The sequence below is a fragment of the Sorex fumeus genome, unplaced genomic scaffold (assembly GCF_029834395.1).
Source record: "Sorex fumeus unplaced genomic scaffold, SorFum_2.1 ptg000051l, whole genome shotgun sequence".
NCBI lineage: Eukaryota > Metazoa > Chordata > Mammalia > Eulipotyphla > Soricidae > Sorex > Sorex fumeus.
The window spans coordinates 40,067,830-40,089,632 of NW_026606108.1; the positions used below are offsets into that span (position 1 = coordinate 40,067,830).

A 21,803-nucleotide genomic window follows, 5' to 3' on the forward strand; every position below is an offset into this window, starting at 1 on the left:
GAGTAAAAATGATGAGGTCAGTTTTTATGTTAACTGCTAGTGCTGAGACCATGGGAGTCTTTTAAGCTAAATGTTATAAGAGCTATAACTATAAACTATAACTTACATAAACTTATATACTTACATAAACTATAACTATAACTCATACCCATGGAGGTATAGTTATGAATTGGATGAAAAATGAGAGAAGTGTACCAATGTTTTAACTCAAATTGTTTCTAAATGAAAACCAGACATTTTCATTAAAGTTACATTTAAAATCAACTATGTATGATTATAATATTCTCTGATATTTGTACTTGATATTGACTCACTATCATTATTTAATTGAAATATGAAATTTTATCATAATAAGAAAAATATCACAGATAAAAAGTTGGGGTAGGAATAAAGATCCAATTGGCATGAATTTAATCTACAGTTATGACTTGGAGATCAGAGAACAAGATCAGCATTTATGTGATAGATAAAGAATCTATGTGACATATAAAGAATCAGAGGGAAAATATCCAAAATATCATTATTCTGTGAGTTAAAGTATAAGAAAATTCTGTCATTTATGTAACATTGAAGAAAGTTAAAACATATATTTAAGAAATATTTTCTCTGTATTCAATCATGAAAAATAAAACAACCAAAGATTTTAGAATATGGGAAGTTTAGTGGTCAATTTCCTTCTTTTAAAGCCTCAGAATCAGTTACAAATATATGATAGCACAAATAGGAGATGCTAAATTGCTTTAAATAAAGGATGTAAGGTTATTTACATACACTGAATTTTGATTTCCCCCAAATAAGATTGTGGTATATTTATTATTAGAGGTAAAGGAAAATAATTAAATAATTCCAAATTATATCTGAAATAAAATAGAAAATGATTGAATAAATTGCAAATGAACTAAGACTACTTTGGAAGTCAGTGACTAAATCTAAAATCTACACCGGTAGCCACATGATGTCGCTGTACACCACAAAGTCTTAAAGGCAATGAAGTGCGCTATCTAAAATTATCTGAAGGAAACTCCATTTTGTCACCGCCCCGAGAAGACAAAAAACGGTCGGAGAGGGATTACAAAAGTATGAATCAGAAGAGCTTAATTTCGAAGTGAAGTGGGAGAGTAACGGAGTGTGTGCTTTTGCGATGCTGTTTTCTAGGCGAGGAAACAAGGGAGTCCCGCGTCTGCTGCTCTTCATCCTGCTGGCTGCAGCCTGGGAGACGGGGAGCGGCCAGCTCCACTACTCTGTCCCCGAGGAGGCCAAGCACGGCACGTTCGTGGGCCGCATCGCTCAGGACCTGGGGCTGGAGCTGGCGGAGCTGGTGCCGCGCCTGTTCCGGGTGGCGTCCAAGGACCACGGGGACCTTCTGGATGTAAACCTGCAGAATGGCATTTTGTTTGTGAATTCTCGGATCGACCGCGAGGAGCTGTGCGGGCGGAGGGCGGAGTGTAACCTCCACCTGGAGGTGATCGTGGACAGGCCGCTGCAGGTTTTCCATGTGGAGGTGGAGGTGAAGGACATTAACGACAATCCTCCGGTCTTCAAAGAAACAGAACAAAGGTTATTTATTTTTGAATCTAGACTTCTGGGTTCGCGCTTTCCGGTAGAGGGCGCTGCAGATGCGGACGTTGGTGCCAATGCCCTTATAACATACACCCTGAGCTCTAACGATTATTTCTCTTTGGATGTTCAGGCAACTGATGAATTGAGTAAGTCACTTTCGCTTGAATTGAGGAAACCTTTAGATAGAGAAGAAATGCCAGGGCTTCTCTTGTTAATGACAGCCAGAGACGGGGGCAAACCAGAGCTAGAAGGTGCAGTTCAGCTGCTGATCACTGTGCTGGATGTTAATGATAATGCTCCGTTGTTTACCCAGAATGTGTACAGAGTCCACTTATTAGAAACTGTGGAAAATGGAACATTAGTGACCACAGTAAATGCCTCTGATGCTGACGAAGGTGTAAATGGAGAGATTATCTTTTCTTTTGGTGGTGACGTTCCTCCCGATATTAAAAAAAACTTCAAAATCGATGCCATCTCAGGAGAAATTATGCTGACTGGTAGATTGGACTACGAGGAAACAGACTTATACGAAGTTCAGGTTAAAGCAGTTGACAGAGGTAGTCCACCGATGGCAAATCACTGTAAAATTTTAGTGAAAGTACTGGATGTAAATGATAATGCCCCGGAACTGACTATCACATCACTTTCTTTGCCCATCAGAGAAGACACTCCACCAGGCACGGTCATTGCCTTGATTCGTGTATCAGATCTCGACTCTGGTGCGAACGGGCAGGTGACTTGCACCTTATCTCCTCGTGTCCCTTTCAAGCTGGTGTCCACCTTCAAGAATTACTATTCACTTTTGTTAGACAGCACCTTGGACCGCGAGAGCGTGTCCAACTACCAGGTGGTGGTGACCGCGCGCGACGGGGGCTCGCCCCCGCTGTGGGCCACCGCCAGCGTGTCTGTGGAGGTGTCAGACGTGAACGACAACGCGCCCGCGTTCACGCAGCCCGAGTACACGGTGTTCGTGAAGGAGAACAACGCGCCCGGCTGCCACATCTTCACGGTGTCAGCGCGCGACGCGGACGCGCAGGACAACGCGCGCGTGTCGTACTCGCTGGTGGAGCGGCGGGTGGGCGAGCGGCTGCTGTCGAGCTACGTGTCTGTGCACGCGGAGAGCGGCAAGGTGTTCGCGCTGCAGCCGCTGGACCACGAGGAGCTGGAGCTGCTGCGCTTCCAGGTGAGCGCGCGCGACGCGGGCGTGCCGCCGCTGGGCAGCAACGTGACGCTGCAGGTGTTCGTGCTGGACGACAACGACAATGCGCCCGCGCTGCTGCCCACGGGCGCGGGCGCAGGCTCGCTGGGGGGAGCGCGCAGCGAGCTGGTGTCGCGCTCGGTGGGCGCGGGCCAAGTGGTGGCGAAGGTGCGCGCCGTGGACGCCGACTCGGGCTACAACGCGTGGCTGTCGTACGAGCTGGCGCCGGCGGCGGGCGGCGCGCGCAGCCCGTTCCGCGTGGGGCTGTACACGGGCGAGATCAGCACGACGCGCGGCCTGGACGAGGCGGACGCGGCGCGCCAGCGCCTGCTGGTGCTGGTGAAGGACCACGGCGAGCCGGCGCTCACGGCCACGGCCACCGTGCTGCTGTCGCTGGTGGAGAGCGGCCAGGCGCCCAAGGCGTCGTCGCGGGCGGCGTTGGCCGGCGCGGCGGCGGCGGCGGGCCCTGGCGCGGCGCTGGTGGACGTGAACGTGTACCTGATCGTGGCCATCTGCGCTGTGTCCAGCCTGCTGGTGCTCACGCTGCTGCTGTACACAGCGCTGCGCTGCTCGGCGCCGGCCCGCGAGGCTGCGTGCGGGGCTGGGAAGCCGGTGCTGGTGAGGCCGAGCGCGGTGGGGAGCCGGTCGCACTCACAGCAGAGAAGGCAGAGGGTGTGCTCTGGGGAGGCTCCGCCCAAGACCGACCTCATGGCCTTCAGCCCTTGCCTGTCTCCAGGACTGAACACGTCGGAAGAAAATGAATGCCTAGAAACAAATTCAGACCTCTCCATTCATGTAAGTCTAACGTTTAAGTCTTTACTTAATTTTTAAAATGCTAATTCATCTCGTTGTGTTTTTTAAAAATATCAGTTAATTTTTCGCATGTTCACTATCTTTGAGCACCTAAATATTGCCATTTAGATACCTATTAATTGTTCTGCCACTAATATCACAAAGGTTTTTTATTTTGCAAAATATATGAAAACTGTCACTTTTATAATTGAAATGATTATACTTTTAAATATTAAAAACACTGGACTTGACCATCTTAAATGGTGCATTTCAGTTTAATTATTAGTTATATTTCATAGTGAACCCTACAATTCTGGCCAGTACTCCAGGTGGTTTTGGGGGACTATATGCAGTGGGATCAAATTCAGATCAATTACATGCAAGGCAAGCATCTTTTTCACTCTCCTATCTCTCCGGCACCTCATATAATATTTTAAAAATAGTCTTAGGGTGAATATGAACTACTTCTAATTATAGAAACATTTTATAAAACAACAAAAAACCTGACCAGAAATTTATAGTCGACAATTCAGAAACCACTTGGTCTACCTTAAGTTTACTAAATTTTCATGATTTTAAACAAATGTAGTTTAAAATATGTTGGTGGTGATATTTTAATGTTAACCCATTCGAGCACTAGCCTCATTATTGATCACTTGATATCCCATTACTCACTGATTTGCATGAGCAGGCGCCAGTAATGTCTCCATTCATCCCTGTTGCGTGCTAGTGTAGCCCAATGGCATCTGCTCGTTCTAGGAACACAAAGGACCTCAAACCGATCGTTCAGGGTCTTGACGAAGAAGTCTGACCATCTCATAGGTGGGCGGCCGCATGATCTTTTGAAATCCGGTGGAATCCAGTCAGTAATGGCTCTAGTCCAGCGGTCGTCTCTAAATCTCATTACGTGTCCAGCCCATCTGATTTTCAATGCTTTGGCAAATGAGACAGCGTCCCTGATTCTTGAGCGTTGATGGAGGTCAGAACTCCAAATATTTTCTCTCATTTGAGTGAAGCGTGATACTCCAAGCATAGCTCTTTCGAGTCCTCTTTGAGAGACCCGAATAGCGTACTCAACCTGTTTTCGTAGGGCCCAGGTCTCTGAGGCGTCTGTTAATGCAGGAAGAACAGTGGAATCGAAGAGCTGTGCTTGGAGCTGGAGGTGCTTCATCCTCTTAGTTATTTCTTCAATGCTCTTGAAGGCGTTCCAAGCCACTCTCTTCCTCCTGCTCAACTCAGGTGCCAGGTCACTCGTCATGTTCACTTATCGACCTAGGTACACATAACTGTTGCATTCAGAGATGGTCATCCGTTGAGAGCGAATGGAACGTCAGGAACAAATCTGTTTCTCATGAACATTGTCTTTGTGAGATTCAGCTGTAATCCGACCTTTCCACTCTCACGGTCGAAGTCGACCAGCATTTGTACTGCTTGGCTGATGCTTGGTGTTATTAGAACAATGTCATCAGCAAAGTGGAGGTGGTGTAGTTGCCGACCATCTATCTTCACTCCCATTCCTTTCCATTCCAGTTGTCGCATGGCATTTTCAAGGGTGCCACTGAAGAGTTTTGGTGAAATAATATCACCCTGCCAAACCCCTCTCTTGACATGGATGATCACTTCTTTGTAGAATGGTGAGATCCTGGTAGTGAATCCGTAATACAACTCACAAAGGATCCTGATGTATTGAGTTTGAATGCCTTGATTGGCTAGGGCTTCGATGACCGCTTCCATCTCAACAGAATCAAAGGCCTTCTTTAAATCAATGAATGTTAGACAGAGAAGCATCTTGAACTCCCAAGAAACCTCAATGAGCTTGGTTATCGTGTGGATATGGTCAATGGCGCTGAATCCTTTCCGGAACCCAGCTTGCTCGCATGGTTGTCCTTCATCTAGCATTCTGCCAATCCTATTTAGGATGACTCAAGTGAACAGCTTGTAGATGATAGACAATAGGCAGATTGGGCGATAGTAGCCAATGTTGTGGATGTCTCCCTTCTTGTATAGTAGTACAGTCCTGCTGGTTTTCCACTGGGACAGAACCTTGCTTTCAGACAGGTAGCATGTGAAGAGCTGAGCCAGTGTATTGATGAGTACTGACAGTAGGTTCTTCAGGTGTTCAGGTCTGATCTTGTCTGGGCCAGGTGCTCTTTGTTACTTTACTGATGAGTTGGCATGTCAGATTTCGGAAGGGAGAACATTGGGAACGACATATCCATCCTTCGGAATTTGTTATGTGGGCAAGTGGACGTGGCTATTAAAGAGATCTGAGTAGAAGTCATGAATAATCTTCTCCATTGCCCTTCTGGAAAATGTGATAGATCCATTAGGACGTCAGAGGGCAGTCATCTTGGTCTTGTAGTTGGTGAAGGACAGGCGGGCATTACGAATGCTTTTCCCGGCTTTTGCTGCATCTACCAGCACTGCTGCTCTTCTCTCGTTGAGGTCTTCCTTGATCACCTCTCTGCACTGCTTTGCGAGCTCAGATGTTTGCTTGTGGTTGCCTGAGGCATGCACCAAGCCATGTTGGCGAATAAGCTCAAGAGTTTTCAAAGACAGGCTTTTTTTGTGGTTATCTCTCTCTTGGCGTTCCTCGCACAATCATGGAGGTGTTGAACCAGTCGATCGTATTTCCCATCAATGTTGTCAATGCACCATGTTGCCACAACAGAGTCAAAGAGCTCCCAGTTGGTGGTTGTTCTGGGAGTTCTCTTTTTAAACTTTGCATTCCTTTCTCCCTGCCCTGTGAAGTAGAATTTTGCAAGAAGGAGACAGTGGTCCGATCCCGTTTGGAATTTTGGGATAACAGCTACATCAGTCAGGCAAAACCGTCAATTGAATATGATGTGGTCAATTTCATTGTGGAACCATCCACTGGGAGACTCCCATGTTCAACGTTTAGATTCAGCCTTCTGGAACTGTGAGTTACCATGGATGGTCTTGACCAACATGATGAACTCAGACAGTCTGTCACCCTGTTCGTTCCATTCTAGGCCTGGGTCCCGAGGTGAAGTTCTTTGGCTGATTTTCTCGGTCCTATCTAGGCATTAAAATCACCAACAATGATCTTGTAGAAAGTGTGGTCTTCTTTATAGATCTTCTCCAGCTCCATGTATTATTAGAGACAATTTCCTGATGCCATTGATCCTAAGTTCTCCTGGTAAGTTTAATGTGGCCTGAATTTGTTATTTAGAAGAGGGTCTGATTTGGACACAATGAACACCTACTATCTATTCAGAGATGTTGTAAAAAGCTTATTTAAATAAATTAGTTCATTGTTCTTTGGCCACATCCAAAGTTGCTCAGAGCTGCTTCTGTCTTGGTGCTTGGGTGTTGCTCCCTAGGCAGTCTCCTAGGAACATGTTTTGCCAAGTGTCAGACCCTGACATGCAACATGGGATCTCGCCTTTCATTTACTGAAATTCATTGTTTTCAATAATTTTGTAAAGTGGATCCATTAGCTCCAATTTATGCATGAAGGTGCTGAGATTCAGAAAAAAACAAGTATTACCATTTTCTCCCAGTTTGCTCAAGGATGCCTGAAACTTAATATTTTCAATGTCTTTCTTTTTTGATTTTTCTTTGTTTTGAGGTCACACCCAGCAGTGCTCAGGACTTTCTCCTGGCTCTGCACTCAGGGATCACTCCTGGTGAGGCTCAGAGAATCATATGGGTGCCAGGGATTGAATCCAGATTGGTCACATGGGAGTCAAGAGCCCTACCTACTGTACTATCACTCTGGCCCTTCTTCATTGCTTTTTATAAAATATTTTAGGTAGCTTTCAATGAAGAAATATGCAAGAGCAAACTTTTAATCTGCTTAAAATACACCTCCCCCAAAAAAGAAAGATCATAAGACATATGGAAATAGTTTCTCCAAACCAAACATAGGCTGAGTGCAAATATTAGTACTCACCTCTCTGAAAATGAATAAATAAATATGAAAATTATAATAAAAGTAAATTCATGATACCAATTTTCTTTCAGGAGAGAAAGCCCCATTCTTTCCATTTTAAATTTAAGGAATGGTTGATGACTAATCATATATATGTATTATAGTAATAAGCTAAACAATATTTTGGGATCTTCTAATCAGTGCTTAAGAGACTGAATTTACATCAGTAAAGCTCAATCAGGGCAAACCAGGCAAAATGGTTCAGTGAGGGGAGCAGGCAATGAGATGCTGGTTGGGCCAAGTGGTGCCTGGGAATTGGGGTAGTACTAGGGATGGGACTTGTGACTGTGTACATAAAAGGTATGTTCCCTTGACCACCGAGATATCCCCTGGCCCCTAAATAGTATTTTTATATCATTTTTGCAAAACCAGATAAAGCATTTGTTATAGATATTACTGTGTTTGCTAGTCAAGAGTATGATGTCAAATTTCATTTTCTATGTTTAATCTTTAAGTTTTACAATAGTAAGTGAATTTATTTTTCAACTATTCAAATAAGCATGCAGAAAAATTCCCCTTGTGAAAATATTACTTATGAAACAATTTGTTAAGTTTTGAGATATTTGACTTCATATAGAACTTTGTATTAGAGCTACATAAAAAAGATCATAAGCATATTTCTGTGATTTTTCAAGCATTATCATACCAGTCATATGAAAAATAAAGTAATTATACACTCAGTTTGCTAAGAAAATTTCCCAGTTCTTTCAAATGTGAAGAAAGCTTTGCAGGGTTATAAAATTGAAAAAAGATATATTAGAGAGTCACAAATCACTTCCTTCTTTTCCCTTCTCTGCTGTTTTGATGACCTGAAGTCATAAACGTGGTTACGACGCTCAGACTTCAAACTGTAGTGCTCACTGAGGGTCATAGAGATGCCTCACACATTTGGCTACTGTGTGGATGTGTGTGTCACACTGTTGGCTGCAGGGTTCGCACATCTTTAGTTGTGGTGCTCACACAGACCAGACCTAGTGTTCCAGGACACACTGGGCATATGTGAGAGGCGTCAAGGATCAAAGTCAGTCTCACAATTGCAAGGCAGGAGGTTTTGCCACATTTCCTGGGCCGAACAATTTCTTTTCCCAGTTTATGTTACTTTACTGTGTCCTTATAACGATATTTGCCCTTTTTTTCAAAGGGTGGTGGTGTTGAGCACCCAAGACTGTGCTTAGGGTTTATTCCTGGCTCTATACTCATGCTCACTCCATGAGGTATTTGGGTGACCATACATGGTGTCAGGGATTAAACCTGGGTCAGCCACATGCAAGACAAGAACTCTATCCTGTATACTATCTCTCTGACCCCAATGGTCACTTTAATATTATTAAAGTCTTGGCTTATGATTTTCTCTATAGACACTTTTTAATTTTAACTTATAGATCCATTCCAATAAACACATGCTGAGAGCCTAGTACAGCTGGTCCCCAGTTAGGATGTTCTGACTTTGTAATGGAGCAAAGTAAGGCAAATTCAATAAATATCATACTTTGAATTTTGCTATTTTCCCAGTTTGCCCTACTGGGCAAACTTGACATCTGATACCTCTCTCTTGATGCTGGTCAGTTGCATTGGTTATCCATGAGATCAAGCAGATTAACAGCCATATTTTAGAGGTATTTTTTCTTTCTTGTCTGAAAAAAGTAAATTCAGTAAATTCCAGAAGATGTTCAATATCTTGCTATAAAACATAATAGATGACTACAGTTGACTGTAGGTGAATGCAATCATTCTGAACATGTTTAAAGTGGAATAGTTTTAGTAGGTTAGGCATATCAAATGCATTTTATAATTCCAATCTTTTCAACTTGGGTTTATAAGCATGTAACTGTCACGGGGGCTAGAGTGTAGTACAGTAGGTAGGGCATTTGTCTTGCATGTAGCTGACCCAGGTTTGATTCACAGTTCCCGTATGGTCCCCCAAGTCTGTCAGGAGTAAGCCCTGAGTACTACTGGATGTGGACCCAAAGCCAAAAAAACTCCATCCAGGGTTAGCTGAGGAGATAACTCAAGGGGCTATTGCACATACTTTTTGTATGGAAGTCTTTGGTTTGATCCCTGGCACTGCATTGTCCACCAAGTACTTCTGGGAGCAACCCTGAAGTTTCAAGCCAGAATATCCTTTAAGCATCAGCAGTTATTGCCCCAAAACAAGGAAAGAAGGTCATATCCTGAAAAAGTGCTCCGATCCTGATCTATAATATGTTATACTAAGATCTTTTTGTCATCTTATAGTCATCATTATAGAATTAAATTTATATTGGTTAATATTAATTATCTAATTAGGCTTTGCAAACTTTGTTGTCTATATGAAAACATATCATAGATAATAGTTTAAATATTCCCTTCATCTGAGCACCAAATAAAGGGTATCGGGAGGATCCTCCCAGGATGGGAGATGCATGCTGAAAGTAGACTATAGACCGAACATGACTGCCACTCAATGCCTCTTTTGCAAACCACAGCACCCAAAAGGAGAGAGAGAACAAAAGGGAATGCCCTGCCACAGACTCAGGGTGAGACGCGAGGGATGAGGGGTGGGAGGGATACTGGCATCAGTGGTGGTGGAAAATGGGCACTGGTGGAAGGATGGGTACTCAATGATTCTATAATTGAAACCCAAGCACAAAAATTTGTAAGTCTACAACTGTACCTCATGGTGTTTCACTAATAAAAATAAATAAATAAATACTCCCTTTATCTATGGAGGCTCCAATTTCAAACACCACACCAAAAGAAATTATTACTTTCATTAAATGTTGGCAAAACATACATAATTATCTTTTCATCATTCAATCTCAATGGAGCTGGAGTGATAGCACAGGTAAGGCGTTTGCCTTGCACGCGGCCGACCCGGGTTCGATTCCTCCACCCCTCTTGGAGAGCCCAGCAAGCTACTGAGAGTGTCTCGCCCGCACAGCAAAGACTGGCAAGCTCCCCATGATGTATTTGATATGCCAAACACAGGAACAACAAGTCTCACAATTTGTTGTGAGACGTTACTTGCACCCTCTAGAGCAAATCGATGAACAATGGGAGGACAGGACAGTGCTACAACTGTTAGATTGCCTGAAATAAAAAACACATGAAAAGAATTTTGAAATGTATCTATTTTCAGAAAGCTAAGAATTATAATTCCATTTTGTGGTATAAGAACAATTAGTAAAAATAAAACGTTTTGAGGCTCCTTGGGGGCTTGTAGTCAGTTCAGAATATAAATGGATGAGAATGAGAAATAGTTGTTTGGTAGCCAGACTCGATCTTTCTGTTCCCCCCTTTCAGAGAATTTCACTTTCTTGGTACCTTGAGAGGGCATGGCTCTGTGCTTTTCTTTGACCAAAGAAATTTGAATGATGTGGTTGTCACTTCCATGTAGAAGTATGTAATTGCCACAGCAGGACTCTATACTGCTACCTTTTGTGTTGCAGCAAATTTGGAAGCACATAGAGGCCAGCCGAGCATTCTAGGGGAAAGGGCAGCTCAGATAGAGAAAGGAACACCAAATAAAGGGTGTTTGGAGGATCCTCCCAGGAGGGGAGATGCATGTTGAAAGTAGACTATGGACTGAACACGTTTGCCACTCAAAGCCTCTTTTGCAGACCACAACACCCAAAAGGAGAGAGAGAACACAAGGGATTGCCCTGCCACAGAGGCAAGGTGGGATGGGAGGGATGGGGGCAGGAGGGATATTATCCATGGTGGTGGAAAATGGGCACTGGTGGAGGGATGGGTATCTGATCATTGTATAATCGAAACCCAAGCACAAAAAATTGTAAATCTACAACTGTACCTCATGGTGTTTCACTAATAATAATAAAAAAAATTTGGAAGCACAGGTTGATACTGAAATACCATAGTATTTCCGCATTCCAGCCAGCATATAGACAAAAATTAACCAAGTCAGCATTACACAGATAACTTTGCAGGAACCAGTAGGAAAATTGTGTTCTTTTCAGAGGAAAACTGAAACAGTGACTATACAGCAAGATAGCCATTAGTGTTCCACTGACAATAGCTATAGCTAATATGAACAGAATAAATTTAAAAGGAAATATAACCACAGGTAGTAATAAAACTGATGGGAGAAAATGGTTGATGTTTTTATTAAAGCATATGACCATCATACAGATTAGGAAACTTCGATAATACTGCGAAATTGTGTTGTAACTTATTTTTCCTACTATAAAATATGAGAGAGAAAAATCAGCAAGTTAAATAAAAAATGCTTAAGTACCTATTTTCCCCCCTTATATTCATTACATTTTTTAACCTTTAGGGGTTTGTTGCAATTTTTTTTACCAGCTGAGATGAATATTTTTGTAAGAATAAATTCTCAGACACATAACTCTTATAAAACTGGCCATTGCTTTATTAATGTAAATCTTTATTAAGAATAATGTTAGCAGTGGACACTGTATTAGTTTTCTAGGGCTTCTACAAGTTACCACATACTCGTTGGCTTAAGGAAACAGGAAAATGAAATTCTTGAATAGACTTTGAAGGGGGATAATAAAAGAATAGGTGTAGCTACCAAACAATTTCTCATTCTCATCTATTTGTAGTCTTTACTGACCACAAGTCTCAAGGGTGCTTCAAGTGATACCTCATTTACTAATTACTTATTATTGTGCCAGAAAATAGGGGAAAATTACAAATAGTTAAGAAAGCAAAAACCACCATTAAACCACCAAAACAACAATGACATAGAATATATATTCAGTTACTAAATACTTATTTCCATGTGCTTTATTTCAAGAAACTGTAAAAGGGGGTAATATGCTAAAAATTTGAAGACAGGGTCTCAGATATTTTCACACCCTTAGTCATAGAGGCATAAATCACAATAGTTAACAAGCAGAAACAACCCAATGCCAGTGAAAAGGTAATGGATGGATAGAAAGAAAGTGGCATATCAAACGTTATAATATTTTCAGTCTAAAAATGCTATTACAATCACACACAGAAGTCTAGATTAAATGGAAGTCATTAATGCAAAGTGAAAGTAGTCAAACACAATAAAATAAAAACTGTCATTTCGCGGGCTGGAGCAATAGTACAGCGGGTAGGGCATTTGCCTTGCACGCGGCCAACACGGCCCCAGCATCCCATATCGTCCCCTGAGTACCGCCAAGAGTAATTTCTGAGTGCAGAGCCAGGAGTAACCGTGTTCATCACCGGATGTGACCCTCCCCCCCAAATCCTGTCATTCCACATAAAATGAGGTATGCAAGATAATCAAATGCATAGAAACAGAAAGTAGAATGATTATTAGTGGTTGTGCTATAGTAGTGGGAAAGAGGAGTTGTTGGAGTGAGTACAGTTTCAGGTAAGATGGATGTTTCTGAAATCTGTTTCAAACAATGTGAAAATAACTTAGCACAACTAAACTGTTCCCTGAAAATGGTTGATGTGGTCTAATTTATTAGGATATTTCAACATAGAAATGAGAATGAGAATATATTTATCTAATGTCGGCATTTCTCCAAAATGAAAGAAAATTCTAATAAAATGCAGAATGGACTGGTTTTAAATCTATAGGAGAAACGCATGAGCCTAGTTTTTCGCCACAAGATGTCGCTGTCGACCAGTGTGTTATCTAGAAAGCAAAATACCCAGCCGCCCTTTTGATTATGAAAAGCGGAACAATAAGAGACGCTGCAGGATTTGAGTAGAGAACAATATTCAGAATTTTGCAGAGCATGATTTTCTAACTTGAACTACTCACCTAGGATCGGTAATGGTGTCTATGAGAAGGGGCCGAGAGGGCGGGCGCCTGCTGCTGTGGTTTCTGCTCCTCGCATCCTGGGAAACTGGTAGCGGCCAGCTCCACTACTCGGTCCCCGAGGAGGCCAAGCACGGCACGTTCGTGGGCCGCATCGCCCAGGACCTGGGGCTGGAGCTGGCGGAGCTGGTGCCGCGCCTGTTCCGGATGGCGTCCAAGGACCGCGGGGACCTTCTGGATGTGAATCTGCAGAATGGCATTTTGTTTGTGAATTCTCGGATCGACCGCGAGGAGCTGTGCGGGCAGAGCGAGGAGTGCAGCCTCCACCTGGAGGTGATCGTGGACCGGCCGTTGCAGGTTTTCTATGTGCGGGTGGAGGTGCAGGACATCAACGACAACCCACCAATATTTCCAATGACAATAAAAACTATCCTGTTCCACGAATCGAGGCTGCTGGACTCATTGTATCCACTAGAGGGAGCATCAGATGCAGACATCGGAGTGAATGCGCTTCTCTCCTACAAGCTCAGCACAAGTGAGTATTTCTTTCTCGATGTACAGAGGAACGATGAGTTAAGCCAATCTTTGTCTCTCGTGCTAAAGAAATCCCTGGATAGAGAGAAAACTGCCCAGGTTAATTTGTTACTCGTGGCTACGGATGGGGGCAAACCAGAGCTCACAGGCTCTGTTCAATTGCTTATTAAGGTCTTAGATGTGAATGACAACCAACCTGTTTTTGACCAATCAGTTTACAAGGTACAAGTGATAGAGAACACCGCGAATGGAACACTAGTGCTTAAATTAAATGCTTCTGATGCAGATGAAGGATCAAACAGTGAGATTGTGTATTCATTTAGTAGCGATGTGCCCTCTATTATAAAGACTAAGTTTAAGATAGATCCCAGCTCAGGGGAAATGAGAACCCAGGGACTACTAGATTATGAAGAAACAAAATACTATGAAATTCAAGTCACTGCACATGACTATGGAACTCCCTCAATGTCTGGGCACTGTAAAATTTCAGTAAAACTGGTGGACATCAATGATAACATACCAGAAATATCAATAACGTCTCTCTCACTTCCAATCCGAGAGGATGCTTTGCCCGGCACAGTAATTGCTCTGATTAGAGTGTCCGACCAGGATTCTGGTGCCAACGGTCAAGTCACCTGCTCTCTAACACCCCACGTTCCCTTCAAGTTGTTGTCCACCTTCAAGAACTACTACTCCTTGGTGCTAGACAGCGCACTGGACCGCGAGAGCGTGTCCAACTACCAGGTGGTGGTGACCGCGCGCGACGGGGGCTCGCCCCCGCTGTGGGCCACGGCCAGCGTGTCTGTGGAGGTGTCCGACATCAACGACAACGCACCAGCGTTTTCGCAGCCCGAGTATACGGTGTTCGTGAAGGAGAACAACGCGCCCGGCTGCCACATCTTCACGGTGTCAGCGCGCGACGCGGACGCGCAGGACAACGCGCGCGTGTCGTACTCGCTGGTGGAGCGGCGGGTGGGCGAGCGACTGCTGTCGAGCTACGTGTCTGTGCACGCGGAGAGCGGCAAGGTGTTCGCGCTGCAGCCGCTGGACCACGAGGAGCTGGAGCTGCTGCGCTTCCAGGTGAGCGCGCGCGACGCGGGCGTGCCGCCGCTGGGCAGCAACGTGACGCTGCAGGTGTTCGTGCTGGACGACAACGACAACGCGCCCGCGCTGCTGCCCACGGGCGCGGGAGCAGGCTCGCTGGGGGGCGCGCGCAGCGAGCTGGTGGCGCGCTCGGTGGGCGCGGGCCAAGTGGTGGCGAAGGTGCGCGCCGTGGACGCCGACTCGGGCTACAACGCGTGGCTGTCGTACGAGCTGGCGCCGGCGGCGGGCGGCGCGCGCAGCCCGTTCCGCGTGGGGCTGTACACGGGCGAGATCAGCACGACGCGCGGCCTGGACGAGGGGGACGCGGCGCGCCAGCGCCTGCTGGTGCTGGTGAAGGACCACGGCGAGCCGGCGCTCACGGCCACAGCCACCGTGCTGCTGTCGCTGGTGGAGAGCGGTCAGGCGCCCAAGGCGTCGTCGCGGGCGGCGTTGGCGGGCGCGGCGGCGGCGGCGGCGGGCCCCGGCGCGGCACTGGTGGATGTGAACGTGTACCTGATCGTGGCCATCTGCGCCGTGTCCAGCCTGCTGGTGCTCACGCTGCTGCTGTACACGGCGCTGCGCTGCTCGGCGCCGGCCCGCGAGGCGGCGTGCGCGGCGGGGAAGGCCGCGTTGGTGAGGCCGAGTGCGGTGGGGAGCTGGTCGCACTCGCAGCAGAGAAGGCAGAGGGTGTGCTCTGGGGAGGCTCCGCCCAAGACCGACCTCATGGCCTTCAGTCCCTGCCTGCCTCAGGGTCCAGATTCCGCAGAAGGAGGAGAACCACCCTCAGAATCAGAACACTTGGGAAAGGTGAGTCTTTCTATTTTTTTCTGACAGTTTTGAAATTGTTCTATTTACTTTTTATTATGGTTTTAAAATTAGTTCACAATAAGCATATGACTATATAGCATCTGAGGTCAATTTCTTACACATGGAACAATTTACTTCTGCTTTTCCTTCCTTGATTTTTCATAAATAAGTTTCTTCATTGATACGACTTTGAGGAATGACTAGTAAGCAAAAAACATGGAAAGTAACATTATTTGTATATATTTTCCTCTACTAAAACTACAACTACTTAAATTCATATTAACACATATTTACAATGTACACCGTCAGTAATTCATTGATTCAGTCAGAATAAATTTGTATTATTTATTATAAAAAACTGTAATTTTTTTTGAGAATTAAAATAGTTTTACTTAGAAGTGTGAGCAGAGAGAACAAGAGTAAAATGCCATCAAGGAAAAGAAAGGACTCACACACCCAAATTGATATGAAGGGATTCCAAAGTGGAATATATTGGACTTGTTAATGGTAGGTCATCTGGAATTTATTAAAGTTGATTTATATATACTTACTTATTCATCAATCCACTGGAATTATAATGTATTATTCATACCTTTTTATTGATGTAATGTTAGTTTACATGACTACTGTTTTAGTGCTACAATTTTACACATCTTTCAAATTTAATATCATTCCCTTCCACAGCCATGTACCCTGTTCAGCTGTTATAACTTTCTCCCTTCCCTTTTTTAGTTCAGTTCTGTGAAGTTCTGTGGACAGAGAGTTTGTTTTAACCTGACTTTTTGCCCCAACTTTTTTTATATCCTGTACATTTTTGAGGTCATTTTATATTTGTTGTTCATCTTAATACCGCCCTCCATTTCTATCCATGTTGTTGCAAAAGGAAAGATTTCATCTTTTCTTCTAGCTGAGTAATTTCCCATTGTGTATATATCATACCATTTTTACCTGATCAAAGGTTTTGGGTCTTGGGTTGTTCCCATATCTTGGTTATTTTAACTAATGCTGCAATGAACACAAGTAGTGAGGGAATTTTTTTGATTTTGGTGCTTGGGACTTATTCCTTACTCTACACTCAGGAATCACCTAAGTCAGGGCTCAGAGAACCATGCCAGGTATTGAAACTGGGTCAGCTGCATGCAAGGGAAGTACCCTATCTGCAGTACTATCTTTTCAGTCCCCAGAGTAGTGCTTTTATGATATTAGGATAGATACCTAGGAGTGCAATTGCTAGTCTATATGGTACATCAAATTTAATTTGAGTAGATCTATTAAAATTTTGATCTTCTGGAGAGCTAATATAGGGGTAAAGGTGCTTGCCTTAAATGCTGCTGCTTAAACCACCCAGGTTCTGTCCTATGCGCCACTCTGAGTACAGAGTCAGGAATGACCTTCAATCACTACAAAACCTGCCCTGTGGGACTCTTATTTTTGTTGTTGTTGTTGTTGTTGTTGTTGTTGTTTTGGGGCAACATCTGCCTCGCTCAGGTCTTATTCTTAACTCTGTGCTCAGGGATCACTCCTGGTAGGGCTCAGGGAACTGGCTTAGCCTTATGCAAGGCAAGCACCTTACCCACTGAACTATCACTCCAGCCACTCCCCTAGTTAAAAAATCCATACTATTTTTATATATTATATATGTGTACTTAAAAATACTGTTTGCATTTATAGCAAGTTATTCCTATTTTTTAAATTTTTATTAGTGAGACACCATGAGGTACATTTGTAGACTTACAAATTTTGTGCTTGGGTTTCAGTTATCACAATCATGATCATCCTGTTGTTCGTCGATTGCCTCGAGCAGGCACCAGTAACGTCTCCTTCGTCCTAGCCCTGAGATTTTAAAGTGCCATATTCAAGGCCCTTTCAGGGTTAGGAGAATGAGACCCCTCATTGTTACTGGTTTTTGGCATATTGGGTAAGCCACGGGGAGTTTGCCAGACTCTGCCATGTGGGTAGGTTACATTCGGTAGCCTGCCAGGTTGTCCTAAGTAAGAATGAGATAATAAGATGTCATGCGGCCACAAATGCGCTTCTGGGAGCTGAGTTTTATAGTCTCTGGGTCTTGGCCGTTGATAGGATTACATGGCACCAGGGAGGGGGGGTCAGTTGGTGGGTGTGACCCCTGCTTCTGGAAGATGGAGGATCTGGGTGTTCGGAAAAAATGTCCTGGTACCCGCATGCCAGAGCCATGCTTGTAGAAGCTCATGGTCACTGGAATTCCATCTGGAGAAGGCAGGACCGGTAGCACCTACCCCATCTGGGACCTCCTGGTGATATTGGCTCTGTTTGGGGTCAGGAGCATTCTCTGGGAGCTGTGGGGCCTTCCAGCTGGTTTTCTTCTTTGTTGCTGTGTTATTCCTATTTTCTTATACTTAAAAGCAACATGAATGTATCTTTTAATGCCAGTGCATCCAAAAGCATCTGTCATGTTATGCTGTTACAACACAAATAATTTAGGAATAATTGCTAGTCTTGAGTGTAAGTGGGGAAATCTCTGGAGATTTTTTGGGAGGGTGCCTTATCTATCTGTGCTCAGGCATTACTCCTGGTTCTGCACTCAGGGATCACTCCTGGATGGCTCAGGGGACCATATGGGATGCTGGGGGTCAAATTCAGGTTGGCTGGCATGCAAAGCAAGTTCCCTACCCATTGTACTGTGTCTCTAGCCCCAACTTGCCACCTCTCTTAGGTCTGATCTGTATTACTGGAGGTCTGGTTACTGATTCTGCTAAGGAAACTGGTAAGCACTCGCATCTATATGCATATGTTCCCTGATCTATATGAGTTACATTCCATTGCTGTTTAATTTCTTACTTTGTGGGGGGCTTTTAGATCACACCCTGGAGTGCTCAAGAGCAGTATGCTTCTGGCAGTTTTTGGGGTGGGGGGACCATGTGCAGTGCTGGGGAAGGAACTTGGTCAGCCACATGCAAGACCAAGCACTTTATACCCTGTGCTATCTCCCTGGCCCCTGTTAATGGATTTTTAGGATTACTTATTTTTATTTTTCTTAACTAAGTTGCTTAGGGAGATGTCTAGGTAGATGTCTAGGTAGACTTCATTATCTGATAGCTTTTTACACATTGACTCAGTCTTCTAAGTTAATAGTTCCTTCAGTCTTCTAAGTTAATGGTTCCTTAGATGAATTACCTTTATCTAATTATAATGAAAACTAATCTTTTATAAATTCCCTAGGTTATGCCATCCATGAAATGTGTAATATTGTAATCAGTTGGCAAAGATATTTCATTACTATGAAGTTCAAGATTAAAAATTCTAGCTTTTCTCATTTTTCTCATTTTAAAAACTAGCTATTATATTTCAAGAACAATCAACACTGACCTATTAATATCTGTAATTATTTCCTAGATTTATACTTAATTTTTTACTTCATCAGCTAGTATCTTCATAAATAGAATAAATTATAAACTGTTTATTTTCTTTTTTGTTTCTCTGAGAAATTGTGTTTAATGTTAATAAAAGTAAAATAAAAGTTAATTTGAAATATTCTGGGGCAGGGACATGGTACAGTTGAGTAGGATGTAAGCTAAGCAAACATCCTACCTGGACTTGATCCTTGGCACCACATGGAATATTATGGAATTCTGAAGTCCCTTTATCCTGTCATATAATGGAATTCTGAAGTCCCTTATCCTATCTGGGTGGAGGATGCTCGACTCCAATCCGAGTAGGCTTGGAGATCTCGGCCCCGGAACCCACGTGGCTTTGTCCCTCTGCTGGTACCTTCAGGTGTGCGGAGAGTGGTCTCAGCATGGTGGTGGCTGGTCCTGGAGGTCTTCGGCTGCCGGGGCCCTGGCCAGGGCGGAGAGGAAAGCTCAACCCGCTCCCCTCCAAGGGCCCCAGCGAGGAATAACCAGGCACAGGGGCAGGAGACTGCGCTCTTCTCCTCCGGGAGCTGGTTTTTATAGTCTCAGAGTCTTGGCCGCTGATGGGATTACACGGCGCCAGGGGGCCAGTTGGTGGGTGTGACCCCCGCCTACCGGAATTTGGAGGATCTGGGTGGAGGATGCTCGACTGGCCAACTGGCCCCCTGGCGCCGTGTAATCCCATCAGCAGCCAAGACTCTGAGACTATAAAAACCAGCTCCCGGAGGAGAAGAGCGCAGTCTCCTGCCCCTGTGCCTGGCTATTCCTTGCTGGGGCCCTTGGAGGGGAGCGGGTTGAGCTTTCCTCCCCGTTATAATATCTTATTATAACATCTTATAACATGTTATAATAAGATATCTTATTATAACATCTCATTCCTACTTCGACAAACTGGTAGGCTACCGAATGTAGCCTGCCCACACGGCAGAGTCTGACAAACTCCCCGTGGCGTACCCAATATGCTAAATACCAGTAACAATGATGGGTCTCATTCTCCTAAAGAGCCTTGAATATAATCTCAGTGCTAGGATGAAGGAGACGTTACTGGGGCCTGCTCGAGGCAATCGACGAATAACAGGATGATCTGTGATCTGTGATCTTATCCTATCTAGCTAGACAGGTTCACTGTTCTGGGTAATCTGCATGCCTGAGCAGCATAGCATTCTTTTTTTCCCTTTTTTGGTCAAATCCAGAGATGCTCAGTGGTTACTCTTGACTCTGCACCCAGGAATTACTCCTGGTGGTGCTTGGGTGACCATATGGAATGCCGGGAATTAAACCTGGGTCAGTCGCATGCAAGGCAAATGGCCTACCTGCTATACTATTGCTCCGGCCTGCAGCACAGCATTCTTTTTTTTTTTTTTTTGCTTTTTGGGTCACACCCAGAAATGCTCAAGGGTTATGCCTGGCTCTGCACCCAGGAATCACTCCTGGTGGTGCTCAGGGGACCACATGGCATGACGGATATTGAACCTGGGTCAGCCTCGTGCAAGGCAAATGTCCTAACCCGCTGTACTCCAGCCCCAGCACAGCATTCTTGAGGCCTTGAACTGAACTCTGACCAGGTTGACCAGAAATCTCTTTTGGGGAATAGGGCCTGCCAAGATTCCCTCCAAAGAAAACTACTCATTAATTAAGGAATTCATTCATAATTTTCTTCTATTCTAAATATGAATAAGTTGAAACCCTGACTTGCATTTAGTAAGTAAATTAGAAAAAAATGGTATGAAAACTCTTCTACTAACACTTAAATTACACATTTGGTTTTTTAAATAAGAATCTGGTTATAAAAAAACTGAACATTATTTGAACCTCTTTAAAATTAGTCTCTCCCATGAAGAGGCTAAATATTGCCCAACTTCCAAGTGCTCAGAGAAATAGTGTCTCTTACTGATTCACAGAGCTTTACAACATTTCACTGCCTAGTCTCACATATGTAGAATAACAGATCATGTTCCAGGTTACTTTTCTTCTGTCTTAACGGATAAGTTATATCAACTAGTCTCTCAGTAACAAATTTTAAGGAAAATTAAATCCAGAAATTAAATTAAAGTAGATATTGCTTAAAACACAATTATTTTATATTGTGAGTTTTAGCATACATAGGTAAAATGAAATATAAATGGTGTGGAATGTTAAAATATATGTAGTTGGTGTGGTTAGAATGTTCAAATACTCAATTAAGAGTTTTGTTATGCAGGGGGCTGGAGCGATAGAACAGCGAGTAGTATGTTTGCCTTGCTTGCGACTAACCTGGGTTCGATTCCCAGTATACCATATGGTCCCCTGAGCACCGCCAGGAGTAATTCCTGAGTGCATGAGCTAGGAGGAAGCCCTGTGCATCGCTGGGTGTGACCCAAAAAGCCCAAAAAAAGAGTTTTGTCATGCAGAAAAAAAGGTTTTGAAAGAATGCATTTCTGGCATCTCTATAGATGGCAAGAAAAAACATTCTACACTATAGATACCCTACAAAATAAACAAGTTATTTAAAAATTCGTAATTGCCAAAATATAGGATTAACTATTATTTACATATGTATACACATATTTTCAATGTCTCTAATGTTTTGATGATCACACAAAAGTCTTGATTTTTATATAAAATGTAGATTTTGAGACTAAGTGATTAAAATTATAGTCTTTGGATCATTGAGATTCCACCTAAAACTAAGGTTAACTTTCATTTTCTTTTTTAGTTAACCTATATGTGTTTGTATGTATTTGTTTAAATAAGAATCATATTAACATCTCCCTCCCAAAACAT

General features: G+C 43.7%; 2 protein-coding genes across 2 annotated transcripts in view; both read left to right on the top strand.

Annotated features, from left to right (window-relative positions):
* Positions 1-883: 883 nt before the first annotated feature.
* Positions 884-21,803, top strand: part of LOC130033109 (protocadherin alpha-1-like) — a 223,822-nt gene continuing 202,902 nt past the window's right edge. The window contains 2 exon segments of the mRNA XM_056124822.1: positions 884-3,430; positions 3,432-3,553. Of these exon segments, the coding sequence (XP_055980797.1) occupies positions 1,142-3,430; positions 3,432-3,500 (2,358 nt within the window). The 5' untranslated portion in view covers positions 884-1,141 and the 3' untranslated portion in view covers positions 3,501-3,553.
* The window catches only part of LOC130033107 (protocadherin alpha-C2), a 243,894-nt gene continuing 235,333 nt past the window's right edge, over positions 13,243-21,803 (top strand). Inside the window, exon 1 of the mRNA XM_056124816.1 lies at positions 13,243-15,651. Coding sequence (XP_055980791.1) covers positions 13,243-15,651 — 2,409 coding nt within the window. The remainder of the gene's footprint in view (positions 15,652-21,803) is intronic.